The 26,434-nt window shown below is 47.5% G+C and overlaps 10 protein-coding genes across 10 annotated transcripts; 4 read left to right on the top strand and 6 right to left on the bottom strand.

Moving 5' to 3' along the window:
• Positions 1-5,418: 5,418 nt before the first annotated feature.
• On the bottom strand, positions 5,419-8,992 carry GL218_04040 (SH3 domain-containing protein C23A1.17; the record flags this gene model as incomplete). Its single annotated transcript, XM_033580621.1, has 2 exons — positions 5,419-7,115; positions 7,171-8,992. 2 exons carry the CDS (start codon positions 8,990-8,992, stop codon positions 5,419-5,421), a joined length of 3,519 nt encoding a protein of 1,172 aa, XP_033436679.1.
• Positions 8,993-10,132: 1,140 nt separating this feature from the next.
• Positions 10,133-11,092, top strand: GL218_04039 (uncharacterized protein; the record flags this gene model as incomplete). The annotated part of the gene is made up of 1 exon (XM_033580620.1): positions 10,133-11,092. The coding sequence occupies one exon, from the start codon at positions 10,133-10,135 to the stop codon at positions 11,090-11,092; it is 960 nt and encodes a 319-aa protein (XP_033437253.1).
• A 467-nt stretch (positions 11,093-11,559) lies between these two features.
• Positions 11,560-12,162, bottom strand: GL218_04038 (40S ribosomal protein S17; the record flags this gene model as incomplete). Its single annotated transcript, XM_033580619.1, has 3 exons — positions 11,560-11,649; positions 11,717-11,917; positions 12,016-12,162. The coding sequence occupies 3 exons, from the start codon at positions 12,160-12,162 to the stop codon at positions 11,560-11,562; spliced, it is 438 nt and encodes a 145-aa protein (XP_033436917.1).
• A 524-nt stretch (positions 12,163-12,686) lies between these two features.
• Positions 12,687-14,120, bottom strand: GL218_04037 (uncharacterized protein; the record flags this gene model as incomplete). Its single annotated transcript, XM_033580618.1, has 1 exon — positions 12,687-14,120. One exon carries the CDS (start codon positions 14,118-14,120, stop codon positions 12,687-12,689), a length of 1,434 nt encoding a protein of 477 aa, XP_033436730.1.
• A 576-nt stretch (positions 14,121-14,696) lies between these two features.
• GL218_04036 (Adaptin ear-binding coat-associated protein 2) lies at positions 14,697-15,527 on the top strand (the record flags this gene model as incomplete). The annotated part of the gene is made up of 1 exon (XM_033580617.1): positions 14,697-15,527. One exon carries the CDS (start codon positions 14,697-14,699, stop codon positions 15,525-15,527), a length of 831 nt encoding a protein of 276 aa, XP_033436916.1.
• Positions 15,528-17,275: 1,748 nt separating this feature from the next.
• On the bottom strand, positions 17,276-18,519 carry GL218_04035 (uncharacterized protein; the record flags this gene model as incomplete). The annotated part of the gene is made up of 3 exons (XM_033580616.1): positions 17,276-17,320; positions 17,399-18,150; positions 18,210-18,519. The coding sequence occupies 3 exons, from the start codon at positions 18,517-18,519 to the stop codon at positions 17,276-17,278; spliced, it is 1,107 nt and encodes a 368-aa protein (XP_033436914.1).
• Positions 18,520-19,060: 541 nt separating this feature from the next.
• Positions 19,061-20,104, top strand: GL218_04034 (putative oxidoreductase YfjR; the record flags this gene model as incomplete). The annotated part of the gene is made up of 3 exons (XM_033580615.1): positions 19,061-19,105; positions 19,160-19,530; positions 19,594-20,104. The coding sequence occupies 3 exons, from the start codon at positions 19,061-19,063 to the stop codon at positions 20,102-20,104; spliced, it is 927 nt and encodes a 308-aa protein (XP_033436915.1).
• A 412-nt stretch (positions 20,105-20,516) lies between these two features.
• Positions 20,517-20,955, top strand: GL218_04033 (V-type proton ATPase subunit e; the record flags this gene model as incomplete). Its single annotated transcript, XM_033580614.1, has 3 exons — positions 20,517-20,527; positions 20,621-20,704; positions 20,823-20,955. 3 exons carry the CDS (start codon positions 20,517-20,519, stop codon positions 20,953-20,955), a joined length of 228 nt encoding a protein of 75 aa, XP_033436912.1.
• Positions 20,956-21,411: 456 nt separating this feature from the next.
• On the bottom strand, positions 21,412-22,458 carry GL218_04032 (Protein arv1; the record flags this gene model as incomplete). The annotated part of the gene is made up of 3 exons (XM_033580613.1): positions 21,412-21,875; positions 21,932-22,112; positions 22,216-22,458. 3 exons carry the CDS (start codon positions 22,456-22,458, stop codon positions 21,412-21,414), a joined length of 888 nt encoding a protein of 295 aa, XP_033436913.1.
• A 1,154-nt stretch (positions 22,459-23,612) lies between these two features.
• GL218_04031 (uncharacterized protein) lies at positions 23,613-25,502 on the bottom strand (the record flags this gene model as incomplete). The annotated part of the gene is made up of 1 exon (XM_033580612.1): positions 23,613-25,502. The coding sequence occupies one exon, from the start codon at positions 25,500-25,502 to the stop codon at positions 23,613-23,615; it is 1,890 nt and encodes a 629-aa protein (XP_033436910.1).
• Positions 25,503-26,434: the final 932 nt, after the last annotated feature.

Below are 26,434 nucleotides of genomic sequence, written 5' to 3'. Positions count from 1 at the left end.
GCATATTTGGACCCGACCTCAGCGTCAGATGCGAGACCATGCGCACAGGGAGGCTCACGCACGTGCTTCTAGCAACTTGGACCTTTTCTCTACGCTAGATACGCTAGATATTCTAGATACTAGTCGTGAGTATTATTGGGACAGTCTTTATGATTGGTTATTGCGTGTCGTTCTTTTCCTCCACGCAAAGCGTTGCCGAGAAATGCAGAGTAAGAGATCCCCTCTAGTTAGGTCACTTTGCATATCCCCTAGGCACCTCGCGTTTCCGAGAATGGAAAGCATATTTCTCGGTTACTCTTTTCTATATGCCCAGATGACAATGGGCCAAGGGGGGCATTCGTGTCATCAACGACGATGCTGGACTATGCCACGATAGCAAAAAGCAGGTTGGATCCTTCGGATCTCAGTTTTTACAAGCCGCTCGCGAGAGATTGATGCCTTAGAGCACCGCATCCCCGGCTAGCAGAAGGCATCTTTACCAAAAGTCCTTATTTTGGAAACGAGGTCGTTGCAGTGCATCGACAGTCCATGAGCTTCGCGGCTCAGTCTTGCCGTCGGCGATCTTCACGATACCAACCTCTCGATCGCGGGCTCCTCACTGATTACCGTCGTAGATCAGCTTCCCCTGGTTTCCCACGCGGCTGCTTGTCCTGTCTTATACCCCACATACATGCAGGTTGCCGAAGTCGGCACCCAGATCGCTGGATACCCTATTCGACGAGATGGTGTTCCCTTTGACGCAATCGGCTTGCTCTATAAAAAAATCGTGGCTTTGCCTAGTATACGTTTACTGAGCCACCGTTGCTAGAGGCTATCGCCATCAAGATGGTCTATACAATCTGTAGAGTACGGATTCATCGTCTCTCTACGTACGATTAACTAATATTTACCTGTAACGTCGGTAGCACTCGCATTTACATGAGCGGTTTTGGACTCTATTCATGTTGAGTATATGGTCATGTTTCCTAAAATCCTAGTCAAGGTAGTAACTACCCGTCCCTAGTAACATATTTCGTTGTTATTTATTACAACGAAGTAGGGGTCTTCACAACATCGCCGTTTAGAACGCATAGGCTGTGTCGTGGCGCGTGCAGCGGCAATCTTAGTACTGCTTCGCATAGATCCCATCCCTGGATTGCCCGAGATGCGAACCTAGACCACGGACTCAAGAAAAAAAAAATTTAGATATAGATACCAATTCGCATAAAAATATGGATTATATTCTCCATGTCCCCACGTCCTGCTCGTCGGACCATTGGGTCGGGCAAAGGGTCGATTCAGATATGAAGAAGATCCAGGGTCTTAATTCCCATCAATTCGAGTTCCCACGAGCTGGCAACGGTTATAGCCCCAATTGATGGCTTTAGAGATAAGCACTTAACCTCTCGATCCCTTGCGGTGGCTCCGACCAACGCATGCGTTGCTTTTCTCCGATATGCTAATATATATGAACGTGGGGAGCGTGAGTGGAAGGACATTGGACCATCAATGTACCCCGTAGTAAGACTGTGACCCTGTGATGCAAGATTTATCCTATCGGACACGCTCGGTAAATCCAGCGACCAACTCTACATTGTCGATTAAGGTCCGAGTCGTCGTCTCGCGATCCACCCCGTCCGTGCTTGGACGAGATTTGCGCAGTTGATTCTACTGGCCATTGGTTTGCCACAACTCGTGGACGATGGCCTGTCACAGCGGTTTCTCAACGCCAATTGCCGGGCTATTTTTCGCCATCCAGTTCTCCTATTCCACGCATTCCTAGTGATCCGGTCGAGTGTATCGTTCATCTATATCGAGTTAGGCTAACATATGTGATAGCAGGGTTGGCGCAGCAAACAGCATGGTGAAGATAAGAATTTTGCTTATTCGAGACTCATCGTCCCTCTGCCGGACTTCCCTTCCCTTGTCTAAGATGCACGTCGTATTTCAGAGACATTGGGCACAATAACATGGCGGCCTGGAGGTTATTGGCCGTAACCTATATTCATGGATGCTATTTGTTATACTCGCCGCCGACAGACGGATTAGAGTATTCTGTAACAATCCCTTCGCCTAATACTTGGCAGTATTCTCCCCGAAGCGGTTCAATCATGAGCGTACTGGGGTTTGGATTTTCAGGGGCTAAAGCCGGGCTGATGTTCTAAGCCTCAAAAAAAGAGGTTGTAGTTTCGGAACAAAGGTAGTACGCGAGTTACCCTAAGAAGGATAATGCTGGATAATGCTGGGAAATTTCATGTTACTAGGCCAAGGCACACGAACACATGATCAGTGTTGTCTTTCCAAATGGGCTTGTCACTGCAGAAGGCCTACTACTACAAAGCCTAAACCGGGTTGAAATAGAACAAGGCACGTGAGACATACAGCTTTAGACTTAGAAGGTCGGACAGCTCTTGCACGTGTATCACGTGTATCACGTGTCAAGGTTACAAATCAGCGAACGCGAAAGAAAGAATTCAGCGGTCAAGTAAGAAATGTCTCGGGTGTTCGCGTCGCCTTCTCCGAGCCATATTATTCCGAAGATGATGGGCCGGAGGGTTAAGGTGAAGGAGAGTAAGATATAGATAGATGTATGAGATCTATGACATATTTGCAGATGTAACTATATAATTAATTGTATAACCTAATTAATTGTATAACCTAGTTAATTGTATAGTCAGATATAAATATTATAAACATTGTGGTGCATAGGTATTATAGATATTGTTGTATTGTTGTGTCTGGCTTGGCTTACTTAATTATTATGTAGGACTGCATCGTCTTCAAATTCAGATTTCGGCCTGACTACGGAGGTGCAGAGGGAACACATTAAAAAAACGCTAAAATTATTGGACTGACCCCAAGGGTGAAGGGGGTAAATCAAAATAAGACCGATTAGAACTATATTGTTTATTACATATAAGCTTTTAAATGAATAGGGTAGGTTTATAGCCATGATATGTATTAAATAGTAAGTTTTTAATTACATAAAATTTAATAATAAAATTTTTTTTTATAAATATTTAAATAACACGTGATTAAAATTACGTAATAAAATTAATAAAATAAATAAAATAAATAAAATAAATAAAATAAATAAAATAAATAAAATAAATAAAATAAATAAAATAAATAAAACATTTTAAATTTTTAAAATTTATTAATTTAAAATAAAATTTATTATTTATATTAAATAAATTAAAAATTATTATAAAAATTTAATAAAATAATTAATAAAATAATTAATAAAATAATTAATAAAATAATTAATAAACGTATAAATTAAAAAAATTTATATTATTATATTATTTTAATTTATTATAATAATTTATTAATTTTATATTTAATTTAAAATAAAATTTATCATAAAAAATTAATAAACGTATAAATTAAAAAAGTTTATATTATCGTATTAAAATAATTTATTAAAATAATTTATTAATTTTATAAATAATAAACTTTATTTTTAAAAATAAATAAAATAAATAAATATAATATAAAAATATTTATATTTTTTAAAAATTTATATAAATAATTTAAAATTATATGTAAATTTCACTATATTACGTTCATTTTTATCGATTTATTTCATTAAGTTATATCATATATTCGCTTATCGAATTTTTAAAAAAAAAATAAGGTTATACGTGGGGGTGGGTATAATGACAAATTTTGGGTTTTTTTAATGTGTTCCCTCTGCACCTCCGTACCTGACCTAAGCTAAATGACGTCCACCTTTTCCACCTTTCCTCCATTTTCTCTCACCGGCTGTCGTGCAACGAGAATAAACCCAGCACGTACATAAACATATCCTATATACCCCGGTCTTAAAAAAAATATGATGACGTATTGTGCAAGATGACATTTTTATTATTATCTATATGTCGGTATTCTTTTGGTGTGTTACTTGAAGATTTGTTTATAGGGGGGAGGACGACAGCATAGGTAAATGTTGTACGTAGAATATTCCGTACGGGGAAGGTTCAGTCGAAGAGCCGGAGACTTGAGTTGATGCATCATCCGTTGATTTAGGAATATTATAATCATGGTAACTTAGGTAGTTACCTAGTTACCTATTCCTTAATTCTCCTAAGATATAGTTTACCGGCATATAGGTAGTCAGTTACTCAAGCTAGTTAGGTTGTGATACGGGACACTAAAAACTAAAATACCGCCGAAGTTACCACCAAGTTATAGACAAGTTTCACTTTCACCTATGCATCTCATTCATATTCTCCTATCCTGTATCTAAGTGAACGATTAGGTAATCAACCAGTTTACTTACCATCAGTCAACCCCCATTAGAACATACCCATCTCCCTTCATTATTAAACAGTTACGTCAGATATCCAGCTTCCAACGCCAATCCTCCAAACACGTGCAACTATGCCTATCCATCTCCCATACCTGGGTACCTAGATACCCAACAACACTTCGCTAGTAAATACCTAACATTAGGAACATCATGTTCCGATACAACTGTTCTTGGTTAAGTGTGTGCTGCTATACGTAAGTAAGTAAGTAAACAGGTGTACATACCGAGTCAACAAGTAGAAATAAGTAGGGCAAGGGAGAAAGTGAAAAATACTGGATACACTATACTACTCCTATGTATAAGAGGTGAGATATTTATAGCAACGCGAATCTTGCGCGGATATCCAACGTCGATGCGACATAAAATGTGTACCTATACGTATATCATACGCATACATTTCCCTGATCGCGGGATGTCGCATGCAATATGAGAACATAGCTTACCAGTAGGTAATCACGACGAGAATCAAGATATACCTATGTAGTCTCGAGTCGTATAAGACAGTATTAAAAAAAAACAAAAAAAAACCACGCAAGCAAAGTCTGGTCTAACAAAAAAAGACGCAAATTCCGCAATAGCTACCGTAACGTACATGAGCGAAGTATGTAGTAATAAGTAGGTAGTAAGTAGGTAGTAATAACAACGCTGCTGTCAATCGTGGTAGAAGAACATCCATCATTATCATCATCATCCATAGCTTTAGCTGTGACTATGATCATGACTATGACTGATTACGATCGTGACTTATGACTATGACACGAGCGACTCGACCCGGATACCTTAACGAATGCTTCTTGCTTTTGCTTCTTCGTTGCTTTCCATTTCACTCCTGTCTTAGTCCTCATCAATAATATCATCATCACGCCTCTCATCTTCATCTCTGTCCTCTTTCCATGATATCCACACCTCACCCCCCCACTTAATGCTTCATACCGTAGATTCTATTACTTCCTTTACCCCTTTTGCCGCCGACGTCATCTCTCCGCCGTACTAACTAATAGGGAGTAAGGGGAAGTGGGGAGAAATTAGAACAGCATTCGCATAGGGCTATCCACACTGACCCTCCCATCTGTGCCGACCCTCATGAGTATCGGCCACAGGTATTCGCAGGACGGTCCTCGAGACCGCTAGTCTGAACTCCACCCGACCCAGCTACGCGGCATCACCCGCCAGATCTTCACTTCGCCACTCCTAAGATCTTCCAACTTGAAACTCTCCTGTTTTACTTTTTTGCTTTCGCGACCCTGTTCCCATGCCCGAACCTTCTTCTTGGTACCGTCCCACTCTGCGACGATCGCCACGTGGTCCGGCTTGCCCACTTCCATAGTGTATTTGGCGTGCATAGGTCCATGTTTACCTTGAAACTTGGCATTGCGGATAGAAATGATATCTCCCGGTCTAATTTCGTCGTTTAGTTGTGTCGAAGCATTAGCTAAATTGGCGTAGACTAAGGCACCATAACCGCGTCTGCCGACGGGAAGTAGGACACCTTTCAGAGGCTTGAGAAGTTCTAAGATGAGCGCCCACGGAGATCCGTCGCCAACGACTGAGTCCTTCTTAGTCGCAACGGCACTGGATAGTGCTCGACCAAATTGCTCGTACGCCCCTTCTAGCTCGTCCTGGCGAAGGCTCCGAGGAGGTGCTTCATGGCGTTGCTCAAGCTGAACGTCTGCGGGATTTTGGCTGTCGAAATGAACCGTGACTACGGTTTGCGAGTAATCTTGGAATAGGATAAACACTTCTTTGGTAACTGACGTCCCAGAGGTTGACTCATCGCATTCGGTATAAATATCTGGTCTACCTTGAAAGACCGGAGGAAGTCCGGTTGGCGAAAGCCACCATTGTGTATGGCCGGCTAAATCAATCTCATTTGCCACGTAGCCCGTTTCCATTGACGGTCGGGAGGCGTCGACTGATCTTCTTCCACCTGGTCTTTGCACGTCTAATGATTTTCGAGGTGGTGCCCTATTAACTGGCGGTGCTGGTGGGGGCCCTCGGGTGACTGGCGGAGGCGGAGGCGGCGAATGATACGCGGAAGCCGACTGAGGTGTTGGTGTCGGCTCATCATGGGTGGCTAGACTATGGGCAGCCGCGGCAGAAGAACTTTGGGCGGCATTATAATTGAAAGGATCATAATCGTCATCGTTAAACGATGCCTCTTTTGGAGGTGGTGGTGGAGGAGCGGCCCGAGGTACGTCGATAGAACCCCTCGAGCCTGGTGGAGGTTGACTGGGCAGTGGCGGCGGACCAGCTCTCGGAGCAGCGGCGCTGGGGACCGGAGGGGGTAGCAAAGGTGGAATATCGGTTACCGGTGAACGCAATGAGGTATTGTCATCGAAACTCGAATCCCGGGCATGCGACTTAAGCGCATCCTTATGAGGGACCGAAGATGCGATGTCAGTGTCATAATCGCCTTCATATTCAGTAACTTCACCCTCTTCACCGTTGTCCAAAGTCCCAGGCCGCATTGGGAGTGCAATTCGTTCATCAGCTGTAGAAGAGCGACTTAGGGGGCCACCAGGGGGAGGAGGGGGTGGGGGACGACTTTGGATAGGGGGAGGTGGAGCACCGCCTGGTATAGGAGGCGGAGGGCGGCTATTCCTCTTACTTGGCACCGGCGGGGAGGTTGGTGAAGCTTGTTCGCCCATATAGGAGGTCGGCCGATTGGGAATTCGTGGTGAAGTCGGCATTGTAGGAGAGGCTATGGGAGCCGGGGGAGCCTCGCTTCGGGGAGTCTCGAGAGCTCTCTGGGGGTTCTCGGATAATTCGTCATCGGATTCGGAGCCCTGGCTGGGTGAAGTTACGCCGGTGGGAAGGGGTCGAGCTGGGAAGATAATTAGTATAATACTATAAAGAATAAAAATAAAGGTGAAACCAACAATCTGTAGGCACCGGGGGTGGTGCAGGTCGGCTTCCAGGGACGGGAGGTGGAGCACTAGATGTATTTGACAGAGCTGACCGTCGTGTTAATCGCCTTACCGTAGTCATAATAAGACAAAGCACACGCCGGGGTTGAAACTTACGTTCTGGAGCTGAGCCAGTTGGCTGAGCACTGACAACTGGTGTAATGTCTTGCTCGCCTGGCTCATCATGATCGGATTTGGCAGCTTCTTCTTCTTCCTGCTTGGGTTTCCCCATGCCAGGGAGAGCCATCAAAGTCGGCACCGGGGGAGCGGACATTCTAGGCGACGAAGGCCTGTCTTGAATTTCGCTCGAACGGCGCTCTGATGGTGGTGAAGCTTTAGGCTTCTTGGGTATCGCCGGGCCTCCGACGGGCATCATCCCGGGCGGACCAAACATACCATGGAAGCCCATGCCACCGCTCATCTTCGCCATCCTGGCACGAAGCTCCTCCTTTCGCCTGACCTCGGGGTCGACATCCTCCTCCTGTCCTTCTTCCCCCTCTCGATCCTCTGGGATTTCTGGCTCAGCAGCAGTTCCTCTATGGGGACGAGATTTTTCATCACTATCTTCTTTCTCGGTGAGATCTTCTTGCCCTTCTGTTGTGTCTCCTGCGCCAGACATGTCCGCCTCGTTCCCGTCATTCTCAGGACGTGCTGCAGAAGACCTTCGCCGAGAACTTATTGACAGTCGTGGAGGTCTAGGCTCGTCCATAGATTTTTTGCTAGCGACTTCAGCTGTGTCCTTTCTTTCCAAAGGAGGCGGAGCTTCTGCCGCCTCATCTGCTGGTGTCCCTTCCTCGCTCTCGGTACGCTTTTTCTGAGGACGTTTAGGCTTCTCCTTTTTTGCAACGGCTTCAGCATGACGTTGAGCTGCTTCAGCCTGTTGCTTCTGGAGTAAGGCAATTCGCTCCTTTAAGCTAGTTGGTTTGGGTACGTCTTCCGCTTGACCTTCGGAGGTCCCCGCAGGAACGAGCCCGGCCTTCTCCGCACTTTCTAGAGATTCTGCCTCTGTAGCTTTGATCTCGGGATCTTCATCCCGTCGATATACTTTAGCGGTAGGCACATCGCGAGGCGGAGGCACAAAAGCATTTCTACTGGGCGGGGGAGCGACAAAAGGCTTTTTGATAAAACCGGAACTGCCGGAGCTAAGGTTGCCAGGTTTGAAAGGGGCAACCGGAGGAGCTGCTGGCTTGTTAAAAGCTGCTATACGATCTCTGAAGGAATTGCCACCGGGCTTCTCAGACACCGGGGGAGCGGCTCGAGCAGGACCCGGAGCTGGAGATTTTGATACCGGCGGAGCAGCGACTCGTGGGCTTGCCGGCTCGAAAGCCCTAGGTTGGACGGGGACGGGAGCCGGGATGGGGGCTGGCTCTGGCGGTTTAGCTACAGGAGCAACTGGGGCCGGAGGAGAGCGGGGAGCGGGAACTGGAATCGGCGGTGAAGCAACACGTGGTTCTCCGTAGGCTACTTCTGATGGTATATCCGCAGGCTCCTCCACAGGCGGTGGAGAGGATGGAGCAGCTGTTGGTGGCGGCGGAGGCGAGGAAGGGGCCTCTGCCTCCTTCTTACGAGTTCTTGTTGGACGTGGCGGGGCAGTCGGTTCATACTTCTCCACGAAGTTTCGGGGAAATATTCCCTCTCGCCTCACCCCTAAATCATCAACATATTCACCGCCGTACCAATCATCTTCCTCATTATCGGTGACGGTTATGATTTGGCCAATTCCAAAGGGCAGATCGTCCTCGTGGCTCGAGGTGTACTCGTAAATGGCCTTCACCTTGAATGGCACGGCAGCCATGATGATGGAAATGTCAAGCGTGGTAATGTTGCAATATTACCTTGGTGGAACTCGATCTCGGGAGCTTCTTGTGTAATTGGCGGGGTCGTAGACAGTGAGTAAGATGAAGGCGACCGTGGGGTCTGTAAATTGTTTTTGTTTCTCTCTCTAGCCGTTGGAGAGGAAACAAGAATCTATTCTCGAGTTTGTTTAATACAACAGGTGATGTATCACGATCCGATAAATTAGGTTGAAAGGGGAACGCATGAGGCTGAGCATTCGCAAGCAGCCTGTCACAGCTAGCGGCTGGGAGTAGGTCGACGTCAGCGCATGAACTTGTACCCTTATATGGTTTTTTTACACGATTGAATAGATGAGATGTAACCCACCGTAAAAGCCAAGCTTAGCCTGGTCGACCGAGGTTGCGTGCTTCAAGGTTGGGTTGGGTGCATATGATTAATGAATATGTTGCTTTGTATTCCCCGTATTCCGTTTTCCGCTTTCCGCTTTCCGTATTCCACTATGAGGCCCGTAGTAGCGACGGGATCAGTAAGGGGTCGGGACTAATCTAATCGGCAAAAGATAAAAAAAAAAGTTCTGAAAAGTGCGGTTGGACGCCTGATGGGATTCAAATGTGAGGGAAAGGATGCAATGCAGTGTGCAGGGTTTCGTCGGCTTGGCTTAGCTTCAATGCTGATGCCCGCTCCGAACGTCCCTAGACTAGGCTGCTACTATGAGAGTATGTTTAATGTTAAGGCAAGTGCACGGGCCAATGACGATGTTATATGCACCTTTCCCTCGCTTGAGACAAGCTCCTTTTTGTTATATTATGGAGGTATGGAAGGTAAGTAAGTCCGGTGGCTAAACGCCTCAGCTTTCATTGTGGCACATTGCCTTATCAGGACTACCTAACCTAAATTGTGGAAGAGTATTCCGTACAACTCGCACCGTGCGGGGTGATTACGATTTCTGCAGATAATACATACGAAACTGTCCAAAATATTAAAACAGATTTACTCCCTCCACCGTGTCACTACGTAATAGCGGGACTGTGACGCCGATATAGAATTTCAATACGATAGTTGAAGAGCTACAACGACCTAATTACCTATTCTTTAGATCTACCAAAATAACGAAAATCATACCAAGGATCTGAACAATATGTCTTCAGCAACTTCAACAGCCTCATCACAACCCAAGAAGCCCAAGGGGATCTTAAAGAAACCCACAACAACAACAACAACAACCAATACCTCATCCCCTTCCACAGCCATAGCTCCCATCTCCCCCTTCCCAATCGAAGAACACAAACCAGCCGCCTCCAAACCCGACGTACGCCAAACGGCCATCCAACAAGCGCGCATAATCCAGCAGCAGCAAGTATTCGAAGACGAAATCCAGGACACCATCATCGAGCTATCGAAGCTTCCCCTAGCCTCCTCGTCTACATACGACGCCTCGAATCCCTCCCCTTCCGACGCCGATGCCTTCCGCCAGTTAGTCCGGCTCTTCCAGCCGGGCGACTACGAGGACCTGATCGAAGAGCGCAACACGCTCAAGAAATGCGGGTACGCGCTGTGCCCGCGACCGCGCGTGCGTCTTGGCCCGGGCGGCGAGTATAAGCTGGTGAGCTGGGGGCGGGGGGACTTTGGCATCGTGCCACGAAAGGAGTTGGAGCGGTGGTGTTCGAGGGAATGCGCTCGCCGCGCCATGTACGTCAAGGTGCAGCTTGGTGAGACCGCGGCTTGGGAACGAGCGGGCATTTCATCTATCCGGATCGATTTGTTGGACGAGCCGAAGCAGGCCGATGAAGAAGAAGACGATGCGACTCGACGACTAGAGAGGGAGTTACAGAGCGTGGAAAGGAAGGCTGCCCAGGATGCTAAGGATCTGGCGCTCGAACGAGGTGATGCGGTGGACAAGCCGTCTACGAGAAAGGTTAAGCTTACGATTAGGGAGAAATCCGTTAGGATGGCTCCGCAAGAGCCCACGCTGGATAAGGATGGCGAGAGCCATTTAGTACTGGACGGTTACAAACCAAAATTCAACCAAGAGCTAGAACAAAAAGGCGAAGACGAAGATGTGAAAGAGGATGATTCTGAAAAGCCGACATCAGAATGATATAATAGTATTTGATCATTACTAGCATAGTTCCGGCGTTCTGATTAGATTCATTTGAGATACCCTTAGTAGAAAATAATGGCAAAGACAATAACTTGTACCGAGACACACAGTGTAATGGCCAACATTATGACCATCCCCTTATACCTAATGCCGAGTTGTCCAACTTACGGGGACTGGGGAGTTAATAAAGACCTAGACATTGTAAATCCCAGTCAAGTACAAGTCACGTATGGGCAGAAGGAATAAGAATTGGCCATCAACCGTCATCCCCAGAGAGAGCACTGGAGAATCAGGGACACCTTGTGTGGGAAAGATCTCGTCAATTGCGGATCTAGAATGGTACCTACTATCGTCCGTAGTAGAGACGCCGTAAAGCCATGTTAAGACCGATACCAGTTGCCCAAACCAACCATCATAACCCTCCTTCACTTTTCACCTGATGAAATCGCTAATATTTGTAACGTTTATCGGGGAGCGCGGTCGCCGAATCTGCGGGGTCGCTCAGCGGTCTGCTGCTGGGTGACGGGAACGACGTTGACGGGGACGTTGTCGAACTATATATCAGATCATGGTAAGCAAATGACATCTAACTTCAAGACAGCGGAGGGAGAAGAAACGTACGCCAAGGTGCTTCAGCAGGTCCTTAGTCTCAACATCGATATCGAGTTGGCCAGCCTCGGTGTTCTGGACGAAGTCAAGGGCGGAGACTTCGGGGACGTATTGATCCTTGCGTTCTCGCTCCTCTTCTTGCAGTTTGAAGGAGATACCACGGACGGGTCCTCGCTGAATACGCTTCATCAAGTGGGTAGTGTAGCCGGCAATCTGTAAGCCTCCCAGTTAGCTTGGATTTCCTGCTAGTTCGACCATTGCAATTGCATGCGAATTTCCATCTCGTATAAAAGCCGGAGGTAGTTGCTGACCTTGTTGCGTAGACGCTTGGAGGCGATGATAGCGATTTCATCGCAGACGCGCTTGTTGGTCTCGAAGTCGAGAGTGAGCTTGGGGTAGTACCGCTCAATGATGACCTTGGCGGACTTCTTGACAGTCTTTGTGCGAACACGACCCATTTTGGCGGTATTGGCTACGGGTTAGTAGGGGTAGAATGTGGTTGTTGAAAGAAGTCCGAAGATTGTTAAAAGTTGCGCTTGAGAATGTCTCGAAAAAGAATTATTGGGAGTGTGCAGAATCTGTGTGGGGGGGAAATTCGGTAAAACTCTGGGTCCTAGGGCAGGAGAGAATCACGTCGGGACTTGATTGGCAAGAATTAATGGGTCCTTGTCTAAGTACCTAAGTATCTAAGTACTTATCTGACAGCCGCTGAATTGCGATTGACAGCTGGCAGTCCTACTATTACATATCTTCATTGAGTCCCACTACATATTCCAGATACCATATACCACATAAAGTCAAAGAGGATAGATGGAATTACTTGAGCTTGGGTGTTGATTTACTAGGCCTCCTCTATTACTTTATAGAGGATATCTCCTATCTGATATGTACAGAAATCATACAAAGCACAGAGCTTACATCAAATGCTACATGATGTCTCCGTTGCTTCATCCCACTTTAGGGACTATAGCCCTCGTGAATCCTACTCGTAGTCGTTATTGTTCCCAAAAGTACGACCGAGGCCGTAACTACTCGCACTGCCGGACACCCTGCTTCCCGGCCGCGCGCTGAAGCTACCAGTGTCCCTAGGATTACGGGGAACTTGCGGGGTCGCACCCTTCTTCACAACCTCGTCGAATACGGTGCCCTCTCCCACCATCTCTTTCTGCACCAACACGCTCACCTCATTCGCCTCCCCTATGTTGACGTAAACCCTTCCGGTGGAATCGACTGTGGCCATGTTGGGCAGCACGTAGACCTTCGATCCGCCGTATTTATCGAGATCCAGCTTGTGTATAGCTGTGTTGAACTCAGATACGTTCCTCTGCTTCGATGAGTTAAATGCTGTATCCTCGTTCGGCGTGTTACCGACAAATCCAGCAATACCGATACTCGGTTTAAAACTTTTCGCAGTGAAGTTCGTAGGTTTCAAGACTCTCGCCTTGATAGGGGCGTGCTGTAATTGAGGTCCGTAGATTGCATGGTTCTCCTGGAAATTCCGGGTGCGCAGATAAGAAATACCAGCTGAAGGGTGTGTAATAGGGGGTCCAGTTGCCCCATACGGACTCCCACTGACGAGTTCTTTCCTTTTTCCTGGTATCAATCTACCAAGCATATGGAGTTCGGTAGCCAAATCCACTGGAGCAAGATCTAGGAACCGACTAACGAGGTTGTATAGGTCCATGCGGTCTTGCCTCAGTACCCTCATATAGTCTGTCAATTGGTCATCCGTAATATTGTCGCCGGTGAGTGGCGGTGGTATCGCCTCCCCAGCTTCGCTAGCCTTCTGTGCCTGTTCCTTCGATAACTCGGCCGCATAGATCTTCTTTAAAAAGGCACGGAATTCCACACGCTTATTCCGCACCTTCTTGTCAAGGAATTTCTTAAAGTCGCCATCTGTCATACCGGCAAGCCATGGCCCTGAGAACTTCCACCTCTTGTTTGCCAGTTGCGCTTTCTGCTCATCGCTCAAAGCAGTCAAATCGGCATCCTCTTCAAAGACCGACTTCGTATATTTAACAGCCGAATGAGTATCCTGGGTGTTTGAAATTGGTACACTAATTGGCAGGTTCATTTCCTGGTACTTCCGTAAAGTCATCGTATGGTCTGATGCAGACTGGAAATCTGTAACTTGCTCGACAGAATCGACCTGCCTTACCCGCGCAAGGGGATAGGTGGTCTTCGTCGTGGTCTTTAGAGGAAATGGTCTTTTAAAACCCCAGTCGCCATTGATTCGAGAGGACGCAGTCGTCGTCACAGTAAGATGCGTCGGGAAAGGGATCGTGGAAGTCGGAGAGTAGTGTTTAGTTGCCGAAGAAAGGTCACCAGGAGGAGCAGGTATTGGGGCTGGCATTGAGAACATCCGAGATGATCTCAGGAGCGCCGCCCCAGGGGAAACACTCCGGCCAGCCATCATGCGCAATTCCAAGCTCGCGGCGGAGCTCAATGCTATGCTGATGAGGACCTTAGGCTAGATAGTATAAGTGACGCTGAGGATTTTTCGATAAAGCGCATGGAGTCGGTAGATTATCGGAAACTTCAAGGTATAACTAACTAGTATTTCTAAAGTTATCTTATCGATTATCTTAGCGGGGCAATCCATATACCTATAGTACATAGGTACCTACCCACATAGATTCTTTAAACTTTGGGCATTAGCGGCTTCTTCCAGGCCTACGGATTACAACCAGGCAACAATATGCAGACCCGGGAGGGGAAGCTACATGTAGGTACATAATAGGGGGCAGCTCCTGCAGACCTGCAGACCTGCAGGGACTCAGGGGTGGTCTAAAAGCTCCGCCGCCGACCCTCGTCATACCCGTAGACGCTGGCTGGACTTACATGATAAAGAAGCATCAACTTCCGACTAGCAAACCGGATAGACCACCCCTCACCCCTCACCACATAACTTTCTGTACGTTGTCCGCTTTACGTGGGGTTAGGTTAGGTACCTAACCTAAGGTTAAAATCAAGGCAAAGGAAGGAAAAAATTATGGAGTCAATCGACCCGGCTACTGGTCGAACGCTGCCACCCGATGCCATCCAAAGAGTGCTATTCGTAGCGAACCCCGTGCATGTCTACAACATCCCGCCCATGACCCCCGGGAAGGGACATGTCGCGGCGACCTGGACGGGAGAGGGTAGTAATGACCGACAGATCTTTACAGCGCGCATGCGTGTCATCGAGACTGCTATCCCCGTGCCCGGCAACAACGCCGACGCCGACACCGATGGTGATGGCGACGAGCAGGTGAAGACGGATATCATCCTCGAGGACGCCAGCACGGGCCAGCTATTTGCCGCGGCACCGTACACGGCTGCCGCAATTGTCGAGCCCGTCTCCGATAGCTCGCGGTTCTTTGCGCTGCGCGTGCAGGACGACGCCGGCCGCAAAGCCACTCTAGGCGTCGGCTTCGAGGAGCGTAGCGAGGCTTTCGATTTCGGTGTGTCCTTGCAGGAGGCCCAGAAGACCCTTGGCTGGAGCAATCAGGCCGGGGGGCAGGCCGGGAAGAAGCCGGTCGTCGAGCGGAAAGACAGTGCTGAGAAGCGCGATCTCAGCCTGAAGGAAGGCGAGACGATTACGGTCAACTTACCGGGAAGATTCGGCAGACGGAAGCCAGAGCCACCTCCTCAGGGTTCGAACAACGAAGGTCTATCGTCGTTCTCGTTACCTCCGCCGCCGTCTTCGGCATCACCTGCGGCAGCGCCTCGCGGTCCGGGAATACTTCCGCCGCCGCCGACTTCGCATAGCAGCACGCGCGCAAAACGGTTGTCGGCGCAGGATTTAGGGTTTGACAACGGCAAGTTTGGAGAATTTGCATGAGCACTGGATTTGGGCAGCTTAAACTAAAGTTTATTACTGGATAGCTTACGGCGGAGGGATGGGATGATACAACTATCGGTAATAGTCTTACTCTCAAGACAAAGTAGATTCTCATTATAAACACTCTAAACGATGACTTATGAGCTCCCCCTTTACCAAAATCCATACCGTCCCTTCGCATTGCATTCTAAAGAACGTGCCAGTACCCTAAAACCATGTAGAATTGCACCGCTTTTGATTGTGTTCGGACCCGTCTTCATCTATTAGAGGCGGAGTACTCGGCCGCCGCTGTTCTAGTTCAGGGCTTCTCGCAGTAACTTCTACATGACTGTTGGACGTATCGTCCATTACATTACTAGTAAAGGTACCATCTATTTCAAATGGCCCGGGCGTATGATGGGCTTCCGGCACGTTCGGGGGACATATGTAAGTTTGATTTGGCCAACAATATCCGGGATAAGCTCCTTGGTTCGGAAAGGCGTCCCAAGACGGTGCGTTTGGGTATACAATACCCACGTAGGGTGAATGATGAGCGTTGTGGGCCGGAGGTGGGTTCGGACGGGGCCATGGCGATATTGGCGGCGGTGGAGGGTAATCTGGAAAGTTGGGATTGTGCTGTTGCTGCGAAAGTCCCCTCGCTACCCTCTTCATCTCAACTTGGACCCATCTCTCCTGGCACTGTATCTCAACATGCAGTTCGCTCAGCCGCGCTAGTACCTTCTTCTCCTCATCGACAGTGTCAGTGATACGGTGTCTCAACCAGCCGCGATTCTTCTTCGCTTGTCTGAGCTTGTACGGGGTATCGGCATTTTGTATATTCTCTTCGGAGATTGGCACCTGTTCAAATAGTTCGAGGGCTCTTTTGTTATGCAACTGTAGCATTTCGAGGAGACATATACGCTCTGTATGTAGTTCATGGAAGGGACGTGGGTGAAGTCCTAGTTGTAATGCACTAACCGATTGCCAGGGGTCACTGCGGACTTTCGTCTGCTTAGGTTCTGATCCAGAACCTCTACGGTAATGGGATGGCTGTGATCTATCCATATGATTCCTGAAGCTATTATTATGGCGGGGCTTCTGGTCTCCTGTATTTTCTGGCATAATGAAGTTGGGGCCTCTGCGAACTTAGTTTATAGGACTTACTCTATGCTGTATATACGTGGAGAGACGGGGCTATTTGTAGATCAATCCAAGTCATCTAGTAAAGCGGATGAGACAGATATACACCAGTGTAAGAAAATGAATAGAAAGAGTTCAAGAAGAGACAATTCTCTAGGGTGCTCTGGTTTCACGACAATAATATCAGTACAAGGCAAACTACGATTCCAGGTGTGGCTAGAGTTTCTATAAAGAGAACAGATACCTACTTATGCAGTGTAGAACCGAACTCCTAGGATTGATTTATTGTTCTGTAGTATGATGTTAGTATCAACAAAAGTTGTCATACTCTGGAACGTAACAGACATTTACCATAACTATACAAATACACCTTAGACTGTAGACTGAGACTTTATCTAGTAGGGACTGATTCGCACCCACAATGGAAATGATTCTGGAATGAGTAAAGCGAGTTCTAGAGTGTAAAGTTTCCCGTCTAGGCTATATCAATGTCTTTCAAAAAAAGAAAAGGAGGTTCTCAGGTTTATGTATAGAACATATCAGACTGATAGTATAGTTAACTATACCAAATTTAAGAATCTACCTAGAATTATAATACTCTCAGTAGACCCTTATGTATGTAAAAGACGTCATATAGCAAAACCGTCGTGTCGAGGAGGATCGCAAAAACGCCACTATCAGTCCGAGTTAGCGATCGTTAACTTCATATGATTCATACGTAGTGTAAATGGTTTGAATAAGATAGAGCTTACCAGTCCTACAGCCTCTGCAGTCTTCCTCACAATTGATATTTCTTCCTTGGTAACGGGTCGATTAATATCCGCGTATCTGACCTCCTCTTGAATTCCCTCTTCAGTCGTCTCTTTCTTGTTTCTTCTCTTTGGTTTCCCAACGTGAGCATCGGGTCTATACTGCTCCATGATGTTGACGAAGATATCTCGCGAAACGTCCTGCGCTAGGTATCTCATGATTTCTTCACTTTCTGCCTCCTTTCCCGGCATTACTAAGTGTCTGACCAATACGCCTTTCTTCGCTATACCGTCACCAGTGAAACATAAGTCCCCGACTTGCGCATGCATCGCCTTAATACTCTCAGCGGCGGTAGAGGCATAGTCTTCGGCTTTCAGCAGGCGTTGAGACGTAGCCTTGTTCCATACCTTAAAGTCTGGCAAATAAATATCGACAAGTCCATCCATGAGCTCCAATGATGCGAGCGAGTCGAATGCTGACGTATTGTAAACGATGGGGACTTTTAATCCCAAATCGCGTGCATGTAATATGGACAAAGCCACTTGCGGCACCACATGCTCGGGAGTAACTAGATTAATATTGTGAACGTGGCCAACATCCTGCAATTTAATATACCACTTCGCCAGTTCTTCGGGCGTCAAGTCGAATCCATTCCTCTGATGAGCAATATCATGATTCTGACAAAAGGTGCATCGAAGATTACACCCGGAGAAGAAGACAGAGCCACTACCGTTGTGACCCTGTATACAAGGCTCTATTGCTTATATTAGTTTGAAATCGGATTAACGAATATTATGGAATCAGCTCCCTGACCTTCGCCAAAATGAGGAGCGATTACGTTGACCTTGACATCATGTCCGATGAGGCACATGCCCGTCGTCTCGTAGCGGTTAACGCCGCAAAGCCGGGGGCAGAGGTTACAGTTCCGGAGGTGCGCGCGGGCTAGCTCGCGCTTCTTGGCGGCGTCGGCCTCCGATAGAAACTGGTACCGAGGAGTATAGTCCTCTAGGAGAAAAGGTGGAGCTAGATGAAGAGGTCGACAATGATGAGGTCCTCGAGGGAGGTTTGTAATAAGAGCGAAATTTGCGCGAACGCCGGTCCGTACCCTACTACTTAATAACATCCTGGGCGGCTAAGCGCATGTTTATGATTGCTATAACTATAGCTTTTGGTTTAGTAACTTGGATTTTGTGGGTTAAAGCATGAGGTTGTTTTAACCCCTATGCATGCATCAACCATCTGCCGATATAAGTAGGTAAGTTTAGTTGTTCGCATAGTTACATGAACAAGTTAAAGCCGAATGTTAATGACGAAAATTGGCCGTTAGAGGTCGCTTTAGACCGGAAGCTTGCGGGGCAACTTTAGTCAATGGCCGGGCATATTATCATCCAGTGATTGCAACAGTTATTTATCATATTAGATACAAAGGCTACCCCTCTGCTGATGTTCCTAAAGCTTGAAATATAGACGCTTTAAAAAAACATAACCACTTTAGATTTGTTGAATGTATCTGGGTGTTATAATAACTGATCTTCTATCACGCTCAAATAAAAGGTACTATTATCTAAGTATACTCACCACCTCTTATTATATATCTTAGGTAACTATAGTGATTAACATAATTACTAATATATATTAGTAGCCGGTGAGATATAATAATAAATATGGCACCTCAACTATTATGGATCGGTTTAGGGAACATGGGGCGGGTAAGTCTCCAATATCATAATACTTATGCTTGACTCACTGATTCTCTCATTAAGGGGATGGTGAAGAATCTGGTAGAGAAAGGCAACCTCGAGAAGCCCTTGCTTTTATACAACCGAACCAGAAAGCGTTCCGAGGACGTGGCATCTAAGCTTCCCGCGGGAAAGACTGAGATCATCGATTCTATCGAGGAGGGCGTCAAGAAGGCCGACATAATCTTCGTCATCCTTTCTAACGACGCTGCAGTCCAGAACGTCTTCGACACCATTCTTAAAGTTGACGTAACGGGCAAGCTGTTCATTGAGTGCTCTACGATTCATCCAGACACCGCACAAAAAGCCGCCGACTCAGTAGCAGAGAAGGGGGGCGATTTCATTGCGAGTCCTGTTTTCGGAGCGCCAGCAGCAGCCGAAGCAGGCCAGCTTGTGTAAGTCGGAATCTTTCACCCTAACCTACTCTAAGAACCTATTTGCTTATATTAGAAACGCAGTTTCGTTCCCGCAGGAACCAAGTCTGCTATCGACAAGATACGACCCTATATCAAGGGCGTAATGGGCCGGGCAGAGATTCCATTCGAGGACCAGCCGCCAGCGAACTCGCTAAAGCTTAAGCTACTCGGAAATACCTTCATCGTGAACATGGTGACGGTATTAGGTGAGGGCTTCGCAACGGCAGAGAAGATCGGTATCGGTCCCGAGCCACTAAAGCAGTTTATCGACCAGCTATACGGTGGCATATACAGCGTTTACTCTGAGCGCATGCTAAATGGCACCTATTGGAAGATGGAAGAACCGCTCTTCTCAGCTAACAACGCACTTAAAGACGCGGGCCACGCCTCAAACTTGGCAAAGAGCGGAGGCGCCGAGCTCAAGCTGCTGAGTGTCTCTCAAAACTACTTGAAGAGTGTCGCCGAGCACGCGGGAGGTGATAAGGGCGATATTGCGGGAATCTACGGCGCAGCGAGGAAGGACTATGGGTTGAAGTTTGAGAACGACGCATAATTTATAGAAGAGAATACCTAGGTAGTGTTGACATTTAAAATATTGCGTTAAAGCTCTTTAAAAAGGGTATGAGATAAAATAATATGATCTCACTTATTCTTGAGTTTAAATGCCATCTCAAAACAGGGATCGAGTAATAAAGAATACCTATGTACGTACTTCGTACCCTCGATAAGATGACTTAGGTAAGCATACCCTTTAGCGCCCCTAACGTCCTAAAGTCCTGAACCGTTCAGCGCAACAGCAACAGGGCTGAACCGCGTTAACCAATTACGAGTCACCCCGACCAATTAACCAAGCAAGCTTCAATCTAGACCCGAAGCTTTCCAACGCCAACTACCTAACCTATCCTTTTACAATCCCCCAGCTACCAATCTACTAATTCGAAGTCGATAATTACCCTGCTTACAATATGGCAAAGGGGTACGTTGTTACAATACTCTCGCGCGCCGCCTGCTGCTGCTGAGGCCGCGTATTATCCGTACTAGCTAGACAAGCTGGCTGACCATACCACAGTTACAGTATCTTCGTCGGCCTCGCCATCGTGGGCGCCCTCTGCGTCGCAGCTTGGTTCTTCTCGCCGAAGGGCGAAAACCAGACGTGAGTTATCCTATCCTCTTTTCTTGCCTTTCCCATTTTATGAGGCGGCAGTTGATGAGGAAGAAGTTCAATGTTCTTGATGTTGATCTCGCTTGCTGACTTTGGGAGAATTTAATAGGACGTGGCGCTCCTCTCTTATCCTCGCATTCGTCAGCTGCTACCTTATGTGGTTCATCACCTTTATGGCCCAACTACATCCGCTTATCGAGCCGAGACGGTCTAACATTCGCGAGGGCTTCCAACACGAATGATCTGGGCCCTGCGCCTCTTCCGATTATGAAGCGATCCAATGCGGATATGGGGGTTGAAAGGGATCAAGGACAATGAAGTTTGTAAGAGTTACGGAAGTCGGAAATACAGAGGAGATATCTCAGTATTCAACTCCAATGTTGGGAAGAAGAATGAAGAAGAATGGCAAAGAGCACGACAGTGTTGTGAGGGGGGAAAGACTAGCCGGACTAAGCCGGGGATGGACCTGTATAACACATCGCTACCGTTATCTACATGTTTGGTTTTGGCGTTCTGGAAGACGGGCATCAATCATATCAGCACTTGACAGCAACAGAGCGAGCAGGCATTGCTGAACATCTGCGCGGACATAGTGTTCTTAATACGACAGCATTTTGAACAAATTGGTTTCTTGTTTGTGATTCATATTGTGTCACTTTATAGGAGCACTCTTCTCTAAGCTAGAAGCAACTAATATATTACCCAACAGCTAGCCTTCCCGCCCATTCCCTCGCATATACGAGTAGCGCCCACAACGCCCTCCCATCAGCCGCAACACCGCTTTCGCCCCCCGAGTCCACATCCTCGAGCCCAACAACCCACAAGACCGCTCTGCCTACTAACCAACGAGCGACAGCGCCCGCAGCCGCCAGAGCCAGCGCGACGCCATACCCGCAGTCTAGTAAGATCTTAAGGGCTTCAACATTGTTTGCGACAACGGCCCAACCGAGGCTGCGCGCTGCCGCAGGCACGTCGTAGTCCCAAATGACCATGAGGATCGGGAACAGCTTAGTAGACGACGAGACCAGGAGCGCCGTCGATACCGAATTGGGCCGCGCATACGTCGGCAGCAGGCCTAGGAAATTGAGTGGGGAGAACGGAGACGAGGTTAGGAATCGGATGCTGAGATGGAAGGCGAGCGTAGAGAAAGTGCATAGAATTACTGAGTAAATGGTTAGCAGAATGTTTAAGAGAAAGAGAGAGTGAGGATGAACTTACGAAAGAATAGATATTGAAATACAATAGGCTGCTGCGCCAGACTCCCCAGGTTACTCCCCCCCGTAGGAGAATTCGGATTAGGCGCAGCTTGCTTCTCGATGCGGGCCCAAGTGAGATAGACGTCGAAGAGCAGCAATAGCGTTCCGAGACGTATAATAGACGGCTGTTGTTGGCAATATTCCTAACCGATCAGCATCGTTCATGTAATAATATAAATACCTAACAATATGATAAAACAACAATAGACATAAAATTGGAAAATTGGAAAAGAATAGCAGACATACGTCGAACTGGTCGCGCTCTCGCATCAGCGTATTATGCAGCAGATGACGGTAGACCTGGGGCTTGATGAGGACGAGGTCGATGAAGAGCACCACGAAGTCGTGCTCAACGTACTTGTCGCAGAAGCGCCCGCACTTCTTGCATACCGTCAGCCGGATGTTATGTCCGCTCGACGGGTCCCCGGCCCCCGAGTACTGCGTCCATAGTGTCTTGACCGGGTGCCGGCACTCGATGCAGATCGGCATTATTGTATTTCTTTCCTGTCTATGCAGTTGCAATGGCGCGGGTTTAATTCTAGTAATAGCTATGTATGTACCTCCTATACGACTAGGTAGGAGGAGGGTGGCATTCGCGATTGTAGAAAGGGTGCGGATGGGATATCGCCTGGCGGTGGGTGTCGCGGAAACATGACTACTACGGTGTTCGATAGTTAGCGAAGGTATTCAAACAAGTTACATAAGTCAAGGTTATGCCCCAAACCCCAAACCCGAGGATTAAGTATAGAGGCTTGATTAGGTCCTACCTACATATATCTACGTATACTTCATAACGCAGCAAGGACCCAATTGAATGGGGACCTTAGAGTTGATAAAGATAAAGCTCAAGTGCATTTACCTACATATGTGTAAGTTGAAGTTTAAACGCCGATCGATAATAAGCTTCAGATAATCTTATCGTACCTAAAGCTTAGATAACTAAGGTATAAGATTCAACATAAGCCCCTTTACCACCTCCTATATTAACGAGCAAGTAAGTGAAATAGTTACGCGAAAAATATATTTGTCATATCACGTAGTTCTGTTTCGGGACTTGCAACAATCAAAGTTAACGAATAAGTAATCTAACTATACTATCCCACTACCAGAGAGGTAGCCACCAAAAAATGCCAACATACTTAAATTCCGCCTCCCTTCCTTCTTCCCTCTTCCTAATTAATGCAAGCCCTGAAGTCTGTAAAGTATCTTTATGTAATAGTAACTTTAGGTAACTACATATCTATATACAAAACAACGAGAAAAAAAAAGGGCTGGGCATAAATAGATAATTTCAAACCCCGCGACGTGGCACACACAAAAAAAAGAAAACGCCATGGGATCCCCCTAAACGCCTCCGGCAATGCAGGCCACACACATATCAACACATCAAGCCAGCCAGACAACATGCGCACACCGTGCCTCGAGGAAAAGGGGAGAAAAAAAAAAGGAGGATGACCGTGATATGTTGCTGCTGCCGCCGCGAAGTTGACTGGCTGGGTACACGCACGCAAACATGAAAATCGGACCGGCTCGAACCGGGATGAACTGCCATCTATCGAAAATGTTTGCTCTTCTAAAATTTCATCATCGGATCGTCGTTGTATATCTCACTCGCCCTTCCCACCAACCAGCCCCTCCCTCACTCAGTCAGCCTTCTTCCCCTTCCCAGCAACCGCACTCGGCTGTGCCGAACGGCCCCTAACCGTACCTTCACCCTCGCTCCGGCCCGTAGTGCCGTTCCCGCGAAAACCCTGACCTAAGAGTCCCGGTTCCAAGCCTCTGCGTCCATCGTCGCTATTCGCATCCGCTAACTCGATGAGATCGAGATCCTCGGGCGGTCTCCTGTGGGAGCTTAGTCTTGGTGTAGTCGGGCGTTTTGCCCACGCGCCACGGAGCCAGGACTCGATAGACGCGGCGGCGTGTTCAAGACCCATGCCGTTACGGGGCGGGGAGGTAGCTTCTCGACCGTCTTCAAAGGGGCTTTCCACAATCCCGGCTGTTTCTTCTGTCGCCTTATTGAACCCGAAGTGCGCGGTCTCGGACCCCATAACGGACATCGAGGGCATTGAGTCGATACCGAGCCCGGGGAGTGTCTTGTTGACCCATGTGTTGAAGTAATCCTTCGCCGGGCCCGGGGCCTTGACGCTCCTTCCCATCGATCCTACTCCCCCCGGCCTGCGCATCCACGCCGGTACGCCATCTGCTTCGCCCAGACTAGTGACTCTGCTTCTAGCGGGCGAGGAAATACCAAGACTCGCAGCTGCTGGCCGCGCACTGATGGAACTTTGCCGCCTGGATGAGAGTTGAGCTGGGCTGTCGAAGACTTCGGATGTGTTTGTTAGGGCTTTTGATAGGTCGAGAGAGTGACGCGGGGTTGAGAAGGTGGATACAGTGTGAATACTCTTCTTTCGCCTGGGGGGAAAATATCCCATTGACTTCCTTGAGACTCTGACAATCTCTACAGGCTCCTGGAAAAAATCGAGTTTGACCCATCGCACATGAGTCCAAGGTGGTTCCTCGTCTCCTTGTGTAGCAAGTCCTGCTGACTTGCCACTGATAGAGTCGAAGTAACTATCGTGGGTCTGCCGCGACTGTGGGGTAGATGTGATAGGGCTTTTAAGGTCCACGGTCATGGGGGTAGTAGCTAAAAGATCGACCTTCTGAGAATATTGGGATGGGGCGTCGCACGGCCGGCCCTTGAGCTCGCATGCATCGACGGGTATCATTAAATGCTTACGCACTTGAATGTTATCCCGTGACCATAGACCGTTTGTTTTTCTGAATGCATGTTCCTGACATCTGTAACGAAGGACAATACCCGCATATGTGTCTGTGGGTTGTACATGGTGCAAATAGACTAGTTGCTCCTCGACGACCTCCGTTGCGCCTCGTGGAGTCTCGTCTGAGTTCCTCCTCTTGTATTTCCCAGCCACATCTAGACCACCATTAACACCCTCGTAGCTTTCCAATACGCTGGCAGTTTTCCTAGCCTTCAGCTGTGCCTCCCGTTTCGCAAGAGACCCTGCTCCGATGTCACCGGCAACCGGTTGTGATCCAGCCGGAGGTGCTGGTCCCCAATCGTTAGGGGACTTGCCGGCTTTCGTAATCCCACTTCCAAGTCCTTTCCATATTGATTTCGGTTGTGGTTTGTTCCCGTTGCGGCTATTAGGACGCGAAGGTTCGCTATTGTAACCGCCTTCTAATAAAGAAGATGCAAAGTCTTGAACGGATGCCCAACTCGGTGTCCATGAACCCTCGAGAAGTCCGCGTGAGAATGCGGCATTAGAAGGACTCGACCGTCCGCTCGAAAGTAGTTTGCTGTTCCCGAGGCGTGGAGATGGCATAGGACTCACACCTCTACTAGGTGCAGAACTTTGGGCGGGTGTTAAGCCTGGGGATTTTATTGCATCTCTATTTGCGGGCGCTCTTCTACTGCGCGACCTCATGGAAGTGGCATCGTCAGCACTGGCAGGTACGAGACCAGTGGTAGACCTCGGTGCGGCAGGGCTCGACTTCCTACCCGTATCGGCCATATTCTAAGGCGATACGAGCCTATGGAGGCTAGGGCTGGTGTGGATTAATAGATAACATTGATCGCATCGGACGAAAATGTAGCTTGCAAGCAGGTTTATTCTTATCTCTGTCGTAGAGCGATATACACATATAATCACTGGGGGTTTCGGTCAAATCGGCAATCAGCCGAATGGTGGCATGTGTGAGTGATACGTGAGAGTAGAAGACGAGCTGTCGTGTCGGTTGAATGTTAGGCTCTAAACTTGTAATAGTAAATATATAAGAGGAAGAAAGAAAATATCTGTTCAATAACTGGCAAACGAAAGAGTACTAGAACAATTCAAGGTAGTTATCTGGTTGCCACAATCTTAATTGATAGGTTATGTAGAAAGAAGTTTACATTACAGGAGGTTCGTTGAATTGTACACGTACTATTGGATCCCCCTTTAGGGATTGGACAGGATCTGCACGTCAATATTGTACTGAATTATGTACTGCCTACGTAAGGTACACTGGTACAATACAGCGCCGTCAGCCCCAAAACAAGCACCGCCATAATGGCCAAGACGGCTGAAACGGCGCTGTGGACGGTTAGAAAATGAACTAACATTAGCTGCTACAAGGATCATGCACCTTTCACATTTAATGCCAATAATACGGAATCCCTATATCGAACTCCGATATCTTCAAAATCATATATATCATTGTTCATCTTATAATCAAGCTTTTTTTTAATACTCATTGAGTAGCAATTCTATCACTACCTCACATACGCTTTTGCGTATCTCCGTATAAATATATAAGTAGTTTTTTTGTTCATAGGCCATTTTCCAATATGTTCACATTGTAGCTTCAATCCTTAAGAAGCCCACCAGAACTCCTAGCAAATATGACAGCATAAGCCCACTTGTATGTCATCACGTCAATCGTGCCCCGACAAAAGACCGGGAAA

The sequence above is a fragment of the Daldinia childiae genome, assembly GCF_008694065.1.
Source record: "Daldinia childiae strain JS-1345 chromosome Unknown Scaffold3, whole genome shotgun sequence".
NCBI lineage: Eukaryota > Fungi > Ascomycota > Sordariomycetes > Xylariales > Hypoxylaceae > Daldinia > Daldinia childiae.
This window is presented reverse-complemented; position numbering and strand designations above follow the sequence as displayed.